This window comes from Engraulis encrasicolus, chromosome 9 (assembly GCF_034702125.1).
Source record: "Engraulis encrasicolus isolate BLACKSEA-1 chromosome 9, IST_EnEncr_1.0, whole genome shotgun sequence".
In the NCBI taxonomy this organism is placed as follows: domain Eukaryota; kingdom Metazoa; phylum Chordata; class Actinopteri; order Clupeiformes; family Engraulidae; genus Engraulis; species Engraulis encrasicolus.
The window spans coordinates 22,186,522-22,205,780 of record NC_085865.1 but is presented as its reverse complement, the minus strand read 5'-3'; the positions used below and the strand labels follow the sequence as shown (position 1 = coordinate 22,205,780).

Below are 19,259 nucleotides of genomic sequence, written 5' to 3'. Positions count from 1 at the left end.
TAAGTGTGGTATTGTTAATTATACTAGTAGTATATTCAATTTTAAGTCTATTTAAAGTACATTTGTATTTTAAAAGTAATGTGTTAACGTGTAGTATTATAAAATACACTATTAGTGTATTGTATTTAAATGTATTGTAAATACATTTGTATTTTTAAAGTAATGTGCTTAAGTGTGGTATTGTTAAATATACTATTAGTATATTCTATTTAAATGTATTTTAAGTACATTTGTATTTTAAAAGTAATGTGCTAAAGTGTAGCATTATAAAGTATACTATTAGTGTATTATATTTTAAGTGTATTTTAAGTATCTTTGTATTTTAAAAGTTATGTACTTAAATGTAGTATTATAAAATACACTATTAGTGTATTGTATTTAAATGTATTGTAAGTACATTTGTATTTTTAAAATAATGTGCTTAAGTGTGGTACTGTTAAATATACTTTTAGTATATTCAATTTTAAGTCTATTTTAAGTACATTTGTATTTTAAAAGTAATGTGTTAAAGTGTAGTATTATAAAATACACTATTAGTGTATTGTATTTAAATGTATTGTAAATACATTTGTATTTTTAAAGTAATGTGCTAAAGTGTGGTATTGTTAAATATACTATTAGTATATTCTATTTAAAGTCTATTTTAAGTACATTTGTATTTTAAAAGTAATGTGCTAAAGTGTTTTATTAAAAAATACACTATTAGTGTATTGTATTTAAATGTATTGTAAATACATTTGTATTTTTAAAGTAATGTTGCTAAGTGTGGTATTGTTAAATATACTATTAGTATATTCTATTTTAAGTCTATTTTAAGTACATTTATATTTTAAAAGTAATGTGTTGAAGTGTAGTGTTATAAAATACACTATTAGTGTATTGTATTTAAATGTATTTTAAGTACATTTGTATTTTTAAAGTAATGTGCTAAAGATTGTTTTTAGAAAATACACAAAGACAATTTCCTGTGTTTATATGTAATCTATGGAACATTATGTCCCAGGTCAAAAAAATGTGTACTTAAGTGTACTTTAAATATATTTAATTTTCTGAAAGTATATTTTAAGTACACTCTACTTATCAAGTACAGTACTTAAGTATGGTATTTAAAAATATACTTATAGTTAAGTGTATTTTAAAGATATTTTAAAACAATTTGTATTATTAAAGTTATGTACTTAAATATAGTTTTATAAAATATACTGTTAGTGTATTGTATTTAAATGTATTGTAAGTACATTTGTATTTTAAAAGTAATGTGCTAAGTGTAGTATTGTCAAATATACTATTAGTGTATTATATTTTAAATGTATTTCAAGTATATTTGTATTTTAAAAGTAATGTGCTAAAGTGTAGCATTATAAAGTATACTATTAGTGTATTATACTTTAAGTGTATTTTAAGTATCTTTGCATTTTAAAAGTTATGTACTTAAGTGTAGTATTATAAAGTACACTATTAATGTATTGTATTTAAATGTATTGTAAGTACATTTGTATTTTAAAAGTAATGTGCTAAAGTGTAGTATTGTCAAATATACTATTAGTATATTGTATTTTAAGTCTAATTTAAGTACATTTGTATTTTAAAAGTAATGTGCTAAAGTGTAGCATTATACAGTATACTGTTAGTGTATTATATTTTAAGTGTATTTTAAGTATCTTTGTATTTTAAAAGTTATGTACTTAAGTGTAGTATTATAAAATACACTATTAGTGTATTGTATTTAAATGTATTGTTAGTACAATTGTATTTTAAAAGTCATGTACTTAAGTGTAGTGTTATGAAATACACTATTATTGTATTGTATTTAAATATATTTTAAGTACATTTGTATTTTAAAAGTAATGGGCTTAAGTGTGGTATTGTTAATTATACTAGTAGTATATTCAATTTTAAGTCTATTTAAAGTACATTTGTATTTTAAAAGTAATGTGTTAACGTGTAGTATTATAAAATACACTATTAGTGTATTGTATTTAAATGTATTGTAAATACATTTGTATTTTTAAAGTAATGTGCTTAAGTGTGGTATTGTTAAATATACTATTAGTATATTCTATTTAAATGTATTTTAAGTACATTTGTATTTTAAAAGTAATGTGCTAAAGTGTAGCATTATAAAGTATACTATTAGTGTATTATATTTTAAGTGTATTTTAAGTATCTTTGTATTTTAAAAGTTATGTACTTAAATGTAGTATTATAAAATACACTATTAGTGTATTGTATTTAAATGTATTGTAAGTACATTTGTATTTTTAAAATAATGTGCTTAAGTGTGGTACTGTTAAATATACTTTTAGTATATTCAATTTTAAGTCTATTTTAAGTACATTTGTATTTTAAAAGTAATGTGTTAAAGTGTAGTATTATAAAATACACTATTAGTGTATTGTATTTAAATGTATTGTAAATACATTTGTATTTTTAAAGTAATGTGCTAAAGTGTGGTATTGTTAAATATACTATTAGTATATTCTATTTAAAGTCTATTTTAAGTACATTTGTATTTTAAAAGTAATGTGCTAAAGTGTTTTATTAAAAAATACACTATTAGTGTATTGTATTTAAATGTATTGTAAATACATTTGTATTTTTAAAGTAATGTTGCTAAGTGTGGTATTGTTAAATATACTATTAGTATATTCTATTTTAAGTCTATTTTAAGTACATTTATATTTTAAAAGTAATGTGTTGAAGTGTAGTGTTATAAAATACACTATTAGTGTATTGTATTTAAATGTATTTTAAGTACATTTGTAAAGTAATGTGCTAAAGATTGTTTTTAGAAAATACACTATTAGTGTTGTGTATTTAAATGTATTGTAACTATATTTACAAAATAAATAAACTAATTACTGGCCAAAGTACAGTCATTTTCCTAGCAAAAAATGTCTATATCTGGAACATGGACAAGAACCTCAATTTATGATGATGATGAATGACTCCCCTTTTTCCAGCATGAATTTTGGAAATAAACTACAAAAAATCATACACAGTACACCATTATAGTAATGTATGGTATTAGAAAATGTACTGCTAGTTTAATGTATTAAACTTTGTTCTTAAAAAATGTACTCAAACATAGTGTTAGAAAATATACATTATCAGTTACAGTATATATACCTAAACTTTATTTTACGACCTTTACAAATATGCATATTTTTTTGCATACTTACTATATTGCCTTTTTGACACTAATATTAATTGTCTTTAATGAAATGTACTCACTTATAAAGATTTTATGTTATTTTTCTTGTTGTCTTGAACCACTTCAAGTGTATTTTAAGTGTATTTGTATTTTTAAAGTAATGTGCTTAAGTGTTGTATTTGAAAACATACTGTTAGTGTAGTATATTTTAAGTGTATTTTAAGTGTATTTGTATTTTAAAAGTAATGTGCTAAAGTTTGGTATTAGAAAGAATATTTGAAACGTACTTAAAGTTAAGTATGATTTTAGTATATTAAGTACACTTGTACAAAGTTTGATTTTTAGTACCAAAAAGTCAACTTAAAATGTGTTAAAGCTCTACTTAATTATATTTCAAGTGTATTTAAGTATACTATAAGTTGTCCCAAAATAACATTCTTTAAATACACACTTTTGAAGTATATTTTAAATACAAAAATACATACTTATTAAGTATATTAAGTACATCATTTTAGTGTATTTTAACCTAGGCTTATTTATTCATTATGCTTTGTAACATTAAATAACCTTCCACCTTCCATTTTGTTAATGTATTTTCATGGTAAAAACACCATATTGAAGAGCACAAACAGATCTTAAAAAGGCATGTAAGGCCTTACCTATTAAACTTTTAAGCACAATACTGAAGTCTGTACTTAAGTTGTGTTATTAGTGTATTAAGTGCACTTTAAGTGTACTTTTTGGTGCACAAATTAAACATGTAAAAGTGTCTTTAATTCGATAAAAGCATACCACCACCAATGATTTCTAAGTATTATAATTAAGTATATAAAAGTATACTTAAAGTGTACTACTCAAGACTATTACTTCAAGAACGTAATTGTGCCTGTCAAAGAACAGGTAGTTGTGGTCTAGTGGTTAGAGTGCAGGTCTGTGGTTCAGTGAATTGTGGGTTTGAATCCTGGTTGAGGCAGTGGTTGTTGTCTGAAGTGAAGGTGAAAGGAAGGTTCATGTGAATGGCTGATGGTTGTGAACAAGACAATGTACAATGGAAATGAGTACATTAATGTTTTTTTCATATACTTTTGAAATATATTTAAAGTGTACTTAAAATAAATATATTTGAAATGTGCTTAAAGTAAAATCTACTTGTAGTATACTTAAAATACATTTAGAGTCAATACACTTAAAATGTACTTAAAGCGATTTTTGTGAATATATTTGAAATGTACTTAAAGTAAGTATGCTTTTAGTATATTAAGTACACTTGTACAAAGTTTGATTTTAGTACAAAAAAGTCAACTTAAAATGTGATTAAGCTCTACTTAATTATATTTCAAGTGTATTTAAGTATACTATAAGTTGTCCCAAAATAACACAACTTAAGTATGTACTTCTGCAGTACACTATAAAGTACTTTCTCATGACATTGAAATAGATTTCTAATGTACTTAAAATGTGCTTATCCGCATGCTAAAGTTCACATTAAACACATTTTAAAGTGACTTGGTTAGTATACTTATAATGTACTTAAAGTTAAATATATTTTTAGTATATTAAGTACACTTGTACAAAGTTTGATTTTAGTACAAAAAAGTCAACTTAAAATGTGATTAAGCTCTACTTAATTATATTTCAAGTGTATTTAAGTATACTATAAGTTGTCCCAAAATAACACAACTTAAGTATGTACTTCTGCAGTATACTATAAAGTACTTTCTCATGACGTTAAAATAGATTTCTAATGTACTTAAAATGCACTTATCCACATGCTAAAGTTCACATTAAACACATTTTAAAGTTATTTGGTTAGTATACTTATAATGTACTTAAAATTAAGTATGTTTTTAGTATACTAAGTACACTTGTACAAAGTTTGATTTTAGTACAAAAAAGTCAACTTAAAATGTGATTAAGCTCTACTTAATTATATTTCAAGTGTATTTAAGTATACTATAAGTTGTCCCAAAATAACACAACTTAAGTATGTACTTCTGCAGTATACTATAAAGTACTTTCTCATGACGTTAAAATAGATTTCTAATGTACTTAAAATGCACTTATCCGCATGCTAAAGTAAACATTAAACACATTTTAAAGTGACTTGGTTAGTATACTTATAATGTACTTAAAGTTAAATATATTTTTAGTATATTAAGTACACTTATACAAAGTTTAATTTTAGTACAAAAAAGTCAACTTAACATGTGTTTAAGCTCTACTTAATTATATTTCAAGTACATTTAAGTATACTATAAGTTGTCCCAAAATAACATTCTTTAAATACACACTTTTGAAGTACACTTTAAATACATTAAAAAGTACTTATTAAGTATATATTAAGTACACTTTTTTTTAACTTGGGGTCTCATATATCATTATGGTTTTCCAACAGGGCCTCCTGATTAGCTGTGGGCCTTGAAAAATCTTGGTCAATATCAGCATTGATTTCCAATGGCGGTGGCCGTGGTCGTGTCGCACAATGGGTTTATCCTTGACGTAGCCACGCACAGCTTCAACAGCCATGGCAGTGGCCAGAGATAAACTTGTGTTTGCTCATTCTGACAACTTCACAGACTGCAGCCAGTAAGAGCTCAGAATGACATCTGGGTAAAGACAGATTCTCCTGTTCCCACTGACTAAAGGGCTATAGAAAAAGGATGGCGGGAAAGCATGTCGGGGAGAACAACAATCTCGATTTCCAGTACCAGACATTGTTTGTCTTTAGAAAGTTTTTCTTAGTCAACCACACCCTTATTTGATGGACAAAGTTCATGCTGAGACTTACATCGGCAATGATTTCAAAATCATACTAGTGCAACCACAGAAGAACAACTTAACACAATAGCTTCAGTAGACATTCAATAGTCTGTTGGTTCAGTGTGATCTTCAGTTACATTTAGGACTGTAGTCTTTTGTTTCCTTACTTTAACAAAGGAAAGAAGTTATGAATGCATGTCTTTATTTTTTTCTGCTTTACTTAGTGGGTGTTTGACAGTTCACATGTTTGTATTTAATTCTGTTTTCTGACAGGGATATGTTGTGTTTTTGTGTAAAACCAACAATTTATGGTGGAAAAGATTTTTGATCATGTGTACTCCATCCCTAGAGCAATTATAAACTAGACTGCCTGTGCAGTCGCCTTCGACTGCTTAAGGTATATCCCCGAAACGCGACGCTTCCAGTCCCCAATCATTCCTACCACTCCCGTCCACCTTTTCATGAACGTTTATGATAAATACAAAATATAAAATAAATATATTTAATATCTATACATAGATCAATGACGTGCAGAGGCTTAAAACCAAATGACTATTGTGAAAATGAAGGAAAAAATGGGGCAAATGGTAACACTGTTTTAATGGTTCACTATTACAGTGGATATACCACATTAGGTACAGTGTAATAACCAGTGTAACAATATTTAATACCACGTCATACCAGTGTGACACCATGTACCAATTTTGTACTTATATCATGTAGGCTATTTGTGTGTAAGTGGTATTACATGGTATTGCATATTTGTACACTGGTATTAAACTAGTATTATATGGTATTACATATTGTTACACTGGTTATTACACTGTACCTGGTATTGCCTATTTTTACACTGGTATTACACTAGTATTACATGGTATTAAATATTGTTACACTGGTTATTACACTGTAGGCCTACCTGATATGGTAGATTAACTGAAATGGTGAACCATTAAATTAAGGAGTTACCGGGCAAATCAATCCACCCAGTCAGAAGTTATGGGCCAAATAAAAATTCCACCATTTTGAAAGTGTTGACCTCCAAACTCGAATCAGTTCATGAACCTACCCTAGAACATTCACACACCAAATCTGGGACAAATCCATCCACCCGGTCAGAAGTAATGGGCCAAACAAAAATTCGGCCATCTTGAATTCGGCCATCTTGAAATTGTTGACCTCCAAACTCGAATCAGTTCATGAACCTACCCTAGAACATTCACACACCAAATCTGGGACAAATCCATCCACCCCGTCAGAAGTTATGGACCAAACAAAAATTCGGCCATCTTGAATTCGGCCATCTTGAAAGTGTTAACCTCCAAACTGTAATCAGTTCAGGAACCCACCCTAGAGCATTCACACACCAAATCTGGGACAAATCCATCCACCCGGTCAGAAGTAATGGGCCAAACAAAAATTCGGCCATCTTGAATTCGGCCATCTTGAAATTGTTGACCTCCAAACTCGAATCAGTTCATGAACCTACCCTAGAACATTCACACACCAAATCTGGGACAAATCCATCCACCCGGTCAGAAGTTATGGACCAAACAAAAATTCGGCCATCTTGAATTCGGCCATCTTGAAAGTGTTAACCTCCAAACTCTAATCAGTTCATGAACCTACCCTAGAGCATTCACACACCAAATCTGGGACAAATCCATCCACCCGGTCAGAAGTAATGGGCCAAACAAAAATTCGGCCATCTTGAATTCGGCCATCTTGAAATTGTTGACCTCCAAACTCGAATTAGTTCATGAACCTACCCTAGAACATTCACACACCAAATCTGGGACAAATCCATCCACCCGGTCAGAAGTTATGGACCAAACAAAAATTCGGCCATCTTGAATTCGGCCATCTTGAAATTGTTGACCTCCAAACTCGAATCAGTTCATGAACCTGCCCTAGAGCATTCACACACCAAATCTGGGACAAATCCAAACATCCGTTCAAAAGTTATCGCGTTAACACGAAAGACCTTACGCGGCGGCGGACGCGGCGGACGCGGCGGACGCGGCGGACGCGGCGGCGGCGGCGGTGCACGCAAAACCATTACATCCCCGACGCTCCGCGTTTCGGGGATATAAATATCCATCAAGAAACAATTCGGCGCTGTCTAGTTGAAATGTCTCCAGTAACCCACTAGATGGCAGGGGAGAGGCTTTTGTAGGGCACAAATGAACACTGACGTCAACAACATGTTCTGTTTGAGATATGAATTAAACTGTTTTTTTGCCAACTGGTTTCGACCAATTTATTTGAAAGATAGATGAATTAACACTTTTCACTCAGCGCAAAAAGGTTGCTGAACACGATATTGCTACTTAAAAAAGCATTTCAGCTAGGATGCAAAGGTATGCATTTTACATGGCGGCTATAGCCGACTTCCAATTAAATCCACACATTACAACTGCACAGTTAAGACCGAATCTGTTGCTGAAGCGTACCCAGCTGTAAGTATTTATTGGCTTCATCAAACGATAAATGGCTCTAATAACATCCCAGGCTGCTTGTAGCACGGTTTCATTTAATTTGATGTCCTTTCCTAATCACTGCGAATGGAGGGGAGGTTAATTTCACACCTATTCAAAGGACCAGGAGGATTACTATACTACCAGGAGGAGGATGTGCCTTGCCCACTGCTCCACCTACCACAGCCCCAGCACTAAATTCCATCCATAGCAATAGCCCCAGCTCCACCCCTATTCGTAGCCCTTTAATGCGCACCGTTCCACTAGTGGAACTAACGCTGTAATGCTGTCACTGACAAACCTTTACAATCAAAGTACTACACCACTATGACCGTACAGAGGGATTTTGGTAAAACATTACGACTTGGCCATTGCCATTCTCGTAACAGTTCATTTATAACGGGGTCGTGTCTTACAGGGTTAAGGCTCCAGCCCAAATCCCAGCACCAGAGTCAGCCCTACAGCAGCAGCTATAGCCCAGGCGCTACAGCCTCAGTCGCATCACTACACCCTCCTTGCTGATGAGCCTAGTGATACCACTCCACTGCTGCATGCCCCATCCCCAATCCCGGCCCCAAAATCGCAGCCTTGATTAGCTGCACCTCCACCCCTAGGCCTATAGCTCAGCCTCATCACCATCCCCAGCCCCAAGCCTAGGCTCACCACTACACCCCTACACCCTGCTTGTTGATGAGCCTGATGCCATATCAGTGCTGCATGCCCCAGCCCCACCACTGGCACTGGCATCATTGCCTCAATTACAACCCCAGCACACACACACACGGCAGATGGAATCGCGATTGCAAGTCTATGATAATCAGGCAAATGCAGAAGGGTAATGAGCCCTAATCATCCACTAGCCCAGCACCATCATCAGCCCCATATTTTTATTTTTATATTTTATGCCTTAATTGCGACAGAGACAGTGTACAACAGCAGGAAATTAGCGGGTGGAGAGAGAGACGGGGAGGGCTCGGCAAATGACCTCGGGATGGAATCTAATCCGGGTCGGCGGTGTGGCAGTCGAGTGCTCAGATGATTTAGGTTCTCAACCTTTTTTGAATGAACGCCCCCTCGGCCTCATCATAAGCCACCCAACGCCCCCTTGACCTCTTCCCAAGCCTTAGCATTAGAAAATGCTTGATTGGTATTAAAAAGTAAAATAGCCTAATGCCCTCCAAAGGCAACTAAGCACCGCCCCCCTTGGTCTCCCCAGTGCCCCCTCAGGGGGGTAGAGCCTCCGTGGAGAAACACTTCTCATCCACAACCCAGTACTCTAGTCCCAGCCCTAGCCCCAACCCCTGCCTCATCCCCAGCCCCATCCCTACAATCAAAGGTGTCAAAAGTAAAAGTAAAACATGAAAAACAGTCCCCTTTCTACACAGGTAACTTATCTGAGTAACCACTTAGATTATGATCAGATGACTCTGTGCACTTATCTTACAATCAGCTGACAGTTTGTGGTGGGTCCTCATTAGGTTTTTAGTGATTTCAATAACAACACAGTCAGTCTATCTATCTCAGGTACAATAGGTTACATCAGTGATTCTCAAAGTGTGGTCTGGGGACCACCAGTGTTAATTTCGTGACGAAATATTTTCGTCATAAATATTCGTAACGATTGTTTTTCCCCTGACGACAATACAACTATGACGAAAAAAAACAGCATGCGCCTGTATGAAAAAAATAACGATATTGATTAATATTTTCGTCAAAAAAATAAAAATGTGACTACAATACCACCCGAGACGAAAACCAATAGGAAGCATTTTTGTTAATATGTCACTGAAACATTGGAAAAGAATTGCCTGCTCTTTCGCAAGGCGCGACCCTCATCTGCTTCGCATCTCCTCCCTCCCTCACACACACACGCAGCAGGCACGGTGACAGGCAGTGGTCGTGACCCTTTTTTAACAGCAGTAGCCTACTTTTCAGTGCAATCCTGGCTGGAAAAAATATTGTTGCCCATTTATCCATGATGAAGAAGTTTAAGCAGTCATGAAATAGGTGGTGGTGCTGTCGCACAGTAGCAAACATCTTTCTCTGCATTTTTGTGGAACTTCTCCACTCCCTGCGCTTTCATGAACCTTCATTTCAGTGAACAACAAGATGCACACCCAGATGCCTTCACAGTGGTCATGGGAGATTTCAACCACGGAAATCTCAAAACAGTTCTTCCAAAATTTCACCAACATGTTAACTTTCCAACAAGAGGACAAAACACCCTGGACTTTGTTTATACCCCAAAACAAGGAGCATACAAGGCAAAGCCCATCCCCCACATCGGCCTATCAGACCACCTAACGATTCTGCTACTGCCAGCCTACAGACAAAAGGTAAAACTCACCAAACCAGCTCTGAAGGAGGTGAGAAAATGGCCAGAGGGAGCCGTGTCACGACTACAAGACTGCTTTGAAACCACAGATTGGGACATGTTCAAAACAGCTGCCACCCACAGCAACCACATTGACATTGAGGAGTACACAGACACTGTGACCTCCTACATCACAAAATGCATTGATGATGTTACAGAAATAAAACGCATCACCACCAGAGCCAACCAGAAGCCATGGTTCACAGGAGACGTTCACAGACTGCTGAGGGCCAGAGACAAAGCCTTCAGAGCAGGAGACGTAGCTGGCCTAAAAGCAGCAAGAGCAAACCTGTCCCAGGGCATCAGGAAAGCAAAAAGGAATACTCGGACAAAATAACAACACACTTCAAAGACAGCAGAGATGCACAGAGCCTGTGGCAGGGCATACAGGCCATCACGGACTATAAGCCCGCACCACGAAGCTGTGACAACAACACCTCTCTGCTAAACGACCTGAACAGTTTCTTTGCCCGTTTTGAAGCACAAAATGACACTCATCCACAGAAAACTCCCCCTCCCCCCCATGATCAACCCCTGTACCTGTCCTCTGCCAGTGTGAAGAGGACACTGGCCACCATCAACCCACGCAAAGCAGCTGGCCCAGACAACATACCTGGCCGAGTGTTGAAGGATTGTGCAGAAGAGCTGAAGGATGTCTTCACAGACATCTTTAACATCTCTCTGGAGCAAGCAGTCATCCCATCACTTTTCAAAGCTGCTACCATCATACCCGTGCCGAAGAAATCATCACCATCATGCTTCAATGACTACCGTCCTGTAGCACTGACGCCCATAATCATGAAGTGCTTCGAACGGCTAGTCCTGTCACACATCAAAGCCACCCTACCCCCCACCCTGGACCCCTACCAGTTCGCATACCGAGCCAAGCGATCCACGGAGGATGCAATCTGCTCTGCCCTCCATCCAGCCCTCACCCACTTGGACAATAAAGACTCATATGTGAGAATGCTGTTCATTGACTTCAGCTCAGCATTCAATACCATAATACCACAACAACTCATCAGAAAACTGGACAAACTAGGTTTCAGCACCTCCCTCTGCAACTGGCTGCTGGACTTCCTGATGCAGAGACCACAAGCAGTACGGGTAGGGAATAACACCTCAAGCACCCTGACCCTGAGCACGGGGGCTCCGCAAGGTTGTGTTCTCAGCCCCCTGCTGTTCACGCTGCTGACACATGACTGCACAACGACCCACAGCACTAACCATCTAGTGAAGTTTGCGGATGATACAACACTGGTGGGCCTCATCACTAAGGGCGATGAGACCCACTACAGAGAAGAAGTAGACCTGCTGGCCAGATGGTGCAAAGACAACAACCTCCTGCTGAATGTCAACAAGACCAAGGAGATTGTTGTCAACTTTCAGAGGGTCCAAAAACAACTGCCACCACTGACCATCGACGGTGATGCTGTGGAGAGAGTGAGCAGCACCAAGTTCCTTGGAGTGCACATCAGCGACGACCTCTCTTGGACCACCAACACTACATCACTGGCGAAGAAGGCCCATCAGCGTCTCTACTTCTTGCGCAAACTAAAGAAGGCAAGTGCTGCACCCTCCATCATGACAACATTCTACAGAGGAACCATAGAGAGCGTCGTGTCCAGCTGCATCACAGTGTGGGGAGGAAGCTGCACGGAGAAAAACAGGAAGACACTCCAGCGTGTTGTGAACACAGCGAAGAAGATCATTGGAGTACCACTCCCCTCCCTGCAGGACATTTACACCGCACGCCTCACCCGAAAAGCACTGATGATCATCAAAGACACAAGCCACCCTGCACACAAACTGTTCAGCCTCCTGCCCTCTGGAAAGAGGTACAGGCGCCTCCGTTCCCGTACCACCAGGCTTGCAAGCAGCACGATGCATCAAGCAATCAAGATACTGAACACTCAACCCACTCTCCCTTCACTGTCAGCCTCTAGCCAGCCAGGCCACTGACAACGCTCCCCCCCCTCATCCCCACCACCATATCTGCGACTGAACATTCCACCTGCACTACTACATCTGTGACTGAACTTTCAACCTGCACTAACTCAAAACATACACATGCACACACACACACACACACACACACACACACACACACACACACACACACACACACACACACACACACACACACACACACACACAAGCACACTGCACTTTCTGCACTAAACCCAAACATACACACACTGACACACAACTCATACTCACACACATACACACACACACACACACACACACACACACACATACACAGGTACACACACACAGACGCACACCGCACTTTCTACCTGCACTAAACACACACACACACACACACACACACACACACACACACACACACACACACACACACACAACACACACACACACACACACACACGCACGCACACACGCACACAAAACACATACAAACACACACACACACATACTGCTGCTGGTGTATTTAATAAAAACCTTTTTTTAATTATTTATTTCTTCAAATGCTACTATTACTATGTCAGAACGCTATAAAGGACTTTTAGAAAAAAGAACAACAAAATACCTCCTCTTAATGTATGTTCTCTACAAGTCTTCTGTTGTCCAGTCTTGCACTTTAAATGTCTGTATGAGCAATGTCTACGTCCATACTGTCTATGTCCATGTATGAGTACTGTCTATGTCTATACTGTCTATGTCCTTACCTAGATTAGTCTATGTCTGCATGGGAGAGCAAGAAACGCAATTTCAAATTCTTTGTATGACCAGTGCATGTAAAGAAATTGACAATAAACTTGACTTGACTTGACTTAACACTGCTACCCGACGGTCGTTGTTTGATCTTTTTTCAATGTTCGCTAATGTTTGTAGGCTAATGTAGGGTAGACTGAGTACAGTTGAGTACAGGGTACAGTTGAGACAAACCAAATATCTCTGGGTAACAACGCAACTCTGATCTAATTTTTGCTGTGGACATGGGCATCGATATCCTCTTAAATCTTGGAAAATTTGAAACCAGCCCATAACACAGATCCAAAGATATTGGGAAAATGCTGTTTTCGACAGGTCAGATTTACCTCACCAGGGTCCTTCAACAATGAATATCTAATGACCAGTAGTTATCCTCTTGATATAAGTTACATGATTGCAAGCCATGATATGTGCTCTAAAAGCAGACATATTTCCTGACATCATAACAGTTAAAACCATTTTAAAATCTTTATCAATGTGTGATCTGGCCAGAAGGGGACAGTTTAGACGCTAGCCTGTAATGCTAATTTCACTATGTAAAACCAATGTAAAGATGCTAACGGGTACAGTTGAGTACAGTATTTTGCTATCAGCCATGCTATTAGCTCCCATGGCTATTACCTCCCATTGATTAGAATGTTGTCTCAACTGTACTCTACTATGTCTCAACTGTACCCCACCGTTTTTTAGCTAGGGTACAGTTTGGACAAAAGTGCACCTTTTTTGTTTGATTAATTACATAAACATTAAACATCCCAGAGATATAATTCCTTGATTATATATTTGCCAACATCCTGAAAATATGTTCTGTCCAAAACAACTTTCTTTTTAGGACCTTTTAATAGTCTAATTTCTGCGTGGAAGGGGACAAAAATAAAAGTGTACCCAACTGTACTCAGTCTACCCTAAGGGTCTATGCGTAGGCAAAAGCCTTCTGATCAGAATCACTTTAGTGCCGATCGCAAAGGATTCGGAAGTGTGGAGTTTTGCGACTTGTTTCAGTCAAGGACACTGAAATAGGAAGTGAACGACCCGTCCACGCTTTCAAATGAGTTATTGCAATAACGTCTTGCGAATGCATGCAATGCATGGACACAACCATGGACACAACCATGTCAACGAGAGCGCGTGTCACGTGCCATCACAACTTTGCATCAAGCAAATAATATGCAACAGCTTGCAATACGCGCACGGGAGAGAGAGAGAGAGAGAGAGACGTCTTCCAACAGGTGCCGTGCCATTGTAGCGCCTGCATGCACCTACTGTACCCCGCAACGCTCTTGATTACTGGTATACCCACAAGTAGGCTATTTTTTCATAACGTGCAGTCCCGTTTTCCCCCGAAGTCGTTCTAAAATATCGACAGAGATTTATGAGTGTAGCGGCCATGATTTTTTTACACATTGGACGCACTGGCTTATAAGACGCTCTGGCAGTTTTTTACAATATTTTCTTAATAGCCTACAATATGTTATTTTAATCATTGATTTCCCCAAATGGTATTTTAGTTTGACAATTTTATAGAGAAGTGTAGACAAGAGGAAATAATGTAATAGCCTATTTTAGTCGACTAAAATTAATTTAGATTTCGTCGACTAAAATTGTATGAATTTTAGTCGACTAAAACTAGACTAAAACAAAAATGATTTAGATGACTAAATTGTGACTAAAACTAAAATTACATTTTCGTCAAGAGACTAAAACTAAAACTAAATTAAACATTTCTGTCAAAATTAACACTGGGGACCACTAGTGGTCCGCCACAGAGCTCAGGTGGTCCGCGAGGGGATTTCTACTTTTCCAGGACGAGCTAGCAGTAGGCTTTATTTGTAACATTATTAGAAAGCCAAACATATCTGAAGTGTCATTTTCAGTACAATAAGACAGGCCTGTAAATTGGAATAACAAGTATGTGATCTGCATCGAAATTAGCACCCGTCAACTGTCAATTAAGTTCACAGGTGGTCCCTGAACATTTTGGGGGGGATAAAGTGGTCCTCGGCCTGAAAAAGTTTGAGAAACACTGGGTTACATGATGTAACAGCTATGGAATAGCTAATGCTGTACTTACTCCATGAATTTACTTTTACTTTTGCTTTTGACACCTCTGTCTTCAATACACCCCGACACCCAACTCACTGATGAGCCGGTTCATTGCTGCATGGCTGTGGAGAAGGGTAATGAGCTCTGATTGCACGCCATCGTCTCCTCTTCCAGGTGAAAATCAGGCTCATCATGACTGGCAGGAGGTCTTAATGGCTGCCGGCGTGTATAATTCTGTGTGACATTTACACCTATTTGTAATCTCATCCCCCTCCAAATGGTTGTGACGTCCCTTAATTCTCCACTTCCATCTGCTGATGTGTGTTTTCTCTGTGTGTTTGCGCAGACTTCCCCCATACAAGTCCTGTATGTGCATCTGTGTGTGTGTGTGTGTGTGTGTGTGTGTGTGTGTGTGTGTGTGTGTGTGTGTGTGTGTGTGTGTGTGTGTGTGTGTGTGTGTGTGTGTGTGGACACGGCTGGTGTCCACACAAGGTAGTTGTGCTCATGAGTATGATACAATGCTGTATTAGTGTTAAATATGGATCAGCTGTGTGTGAGTAGAGTATCCATATCCTTGTGTGTGTGTGTGTGCGTGTGCGTGTGTGTGTGCGTGTGTGTGTGTGTGTGTCAGGGCTTAACACTAACACACGCCAGGTAGCCAAATGCGGGTGAATATCAGCGTTGGCTAGTAGATACCGAAGGTTCACTAGCCATTCTGGCGGGTCCGTTACTATTCTGAATGATGAGGCACGCATTTTGTAGTTTTTTTCCTCGGACCGTCTTTGCTACAAAAGCAATACAATGCGATTTCGCGAGCCTACAATACCCATGAAGCACCTGTGTCACGTGTCACCTGTGTGTCACGCATGCCAAGAATCTGATAGAGCGACTCGCAGACCTGTACAGGTCTGTGGAGCGACTAGTCTTGCGAAGAGGAGTGGCAACGGGCTACCGGCATATCAGCGTGTTTGGAAATGTCACTGAAAACCTTGTCGTGAAAATAAAGTAGGCTAGCGAAGTTCATCTCAACTGACGTGTTTTGCGATCTCTCATTAGTTCAATACTTAGTAGTAGTGGATATTAAAATGACCAAGGCGAGAGGAAAACACGCCAGCCTGTCTTGTGAAAGTCTCGAGACTAAAGCGCAGTGATAAGACAAGGACACAAGCGGTATTAATAATGTTCTGACTTGCCTGTATGTCTTCATACCTTAATACTCCTCCATGTTTCTTGTGCTGTTGTTCCCGACTGTCAAACCGGGCTTAAACAACGAGCAGTAGCCTACTGTAGCCTTCCAGACTGCACTAAAGCACGTCCCTTGCCCGTTTCGCCTTGCGTCCGTTTATTTAAACAACTCAATATTAAACGAAATGAAAGGAAATAGTAGCCCCTTCTGTAGGCCTTGTTACCGCGTCTGTGTGCGCTTTTTAGTGGATACTATAAGAAAATATTCCAGAAGAGGTGTTATTCCACATCCATGACCGAGGAGAGGCGAACTTGGCAATGACTTTTGCTATCTACTTTGCTATCAATTTGGACGGCAACCTCCACAGATAGATGGCCTATATGATATGAAGAAAGTGCCTTTCAGATCAAAGGCGAAAATATTTTGCTCCCGTGTAGCTTACATTTGTGCCCTTCCACAACACTGTGCTTGGTGTTTCTGCATGGTCAATATAGCCTATGCCGGCCAATTCCTCAGATCAGTAAATCTGTTCTTTCCATAGCATGCATGCATGGACCAGTTAATAGGCCTAACGTTAGAGTCAAGCACTGGTGTGTGTGTGTGTGTGTGTGTGTGTGTGTGTGTGTGTGTGTGTGTGTGTGTGTGTCTGACTGTGTGCGTGTGTCTGTGTTGTATATGTAATGTGTGTGTGTTTTATATGTAACACATGTTACATGTGTGGATGTTCCTCTGCTTGGTTGTACATACGTGTGCCATGTACAGGTCATGTACATCGGATGTACGTGTGTGTGCGTGTGTGCGTGCGAGTGTGCACTGGTCCGTGTATTGGTGCGTGTTTGCATGCTTGTGTTCCTAAATAGTTAGAGAGTGGACTGGCGATCTGCAATGTGCAATTACCAGCCTCGGAGAAGGTCAACACCCACTTGTCTGTGATCAATGAGCCAGCCGCGCATGAATGGGGGAGTGACATCACCATTTAAATCACCATCGATCTGTTGACAAGACTCTCCTCTGTTGGAATGGGCACCTGTTCTGCACAACTAAACCCACGCTACAGTGTACCAGAACTTGTTATGGTTATGCAGCATCTATTGATCACAACTTTAAGGTGTTTCGTGGATTGGCCAAACTCAGACAAACTACATGCACGTATACAATTCAGCGGCTTTTACCTTGAATTCAGACAGGGTATATTGTTGTTACCAGACTGAAAATGACAAGCTGTAATGTGTTACCAAAACCTCTGTAATGTTGAATGTATATTTTAACATTGTAGCATTTCACAAGCAGAATGAAAAGCACTAACCCCTTTGCGTAGAGCTTGTGTTATAACAGTATTGTCAGCAATATTGTAATGACCAAGTCTTAGTCATACCTGTCAACTTTGAGCTACCAAAATTCGACTCTCAGTGTGTCACTTAAGGCTCTCGGTAATGTCATAGCAATGTTATTATGATGTTAATGTAATGTAATGTCATAGCAATGTTATTATGATGTATGAGTTTTTTCAACAAAGAATGAATGGGTCTGTCCGTGGACCCATATGCAAAAAGAGTCTACGAGGCTACTGGTTGAAATTATCACCATAAACATATAGATATACACAGTATATCTTACCTCAAGTATCATGTACTTGCGCTTTTCCCACCAGGCCCTGTTGAGCGGCATGTTGGTGTAAGACCTGTAAAAGGCATGCATTCAGTCAGTAGCTCAGTGTAACACAGTATAACACAGAATATCAGTGGCGGGCAAAATGGATTCATTAGTTAAAGTTATCCAGTGCCAAATATTGCAAATTACCAGTCCAATTCAACCACATGGTCATTCAACCAGCCAATCACCTGGTTGAATTGAATAGGTAAACACTAGATAATGCTTGTGATCAATGTTTTGAATACATGCATACATTAATGAGAACAAGATGCAATGACTGTATTTATATTTAATCAATGGTCAGGAATCATTACACAACACTGGAAAAGTCTATTTCAACAACTAAAAATGTTACATTGATAGATATAAAAATAAAATGTTGCTGCCAACTGATCTGAGAGTGCTGTGTTGCAGTTCTACTTCACTACCACACAGGGGCAGTCATCAGTTTTATAAAGAGGGAATGAGCTTTCTCAGTAGAAATGCTGTGCTCTTCGGACTGTGACAGCACAGACCTTTGCAACATATGGACTGTTGAGGGCTTCCTAATATAAAACCCTGAATAATCCTGAAAAATGTTAACCATTCTTCAGTTGTTAAGACAATAAACACTTTATTCTCACCTCTTCCAAACCTGCAAATAATAATTTCAAGAGAGCTGTATCATTTGTCCACTAGAGTGCAGTGCAATGCAATCTTACATTCACACATTCTACACATGTGCCAAAATGCATAACAGTCAGAAATTGCCAGAGACTGGAGAATGATTACTAAAGGTGTACGGTAATTCACGCAACAGGCCTTTATGACCCTACAAGAAATCGTGTTAACAGGGTCAATGCTCAACAATGTGCAAACACCGTGAACATAAACAAG

The 19,259-nt window shown here is 37.9% G+C and overlaps 1 protein-coding gene across 2 annotated transcripts in view; it reads right to left on the bottom strand.

Annotated features, from left to right (window-relative positions):
* Positions 1-19,259, bottom strand: part of plppr5b (phospholipid phosphatase related 5b) — a 175,751-nt gene that overhangs the window by 123,879 nt on the left and 32,613 nt on the right. For both annotated transcript variants that reach the window (XM_063206771.1, XM_063206770.1), the window contains exon 2: positions 18,348-18,411. In XM_063206771.1, the coding sequence (XP_063062841.1) occupies positions 18,348-18,398 (51 nt within the window). In that variant the 5' untranslated portion in view covers positions 18,399-18,411. The remainder of the gene's footprint in view (positions 1-18,347; positions 18,412-19,259) is intronic.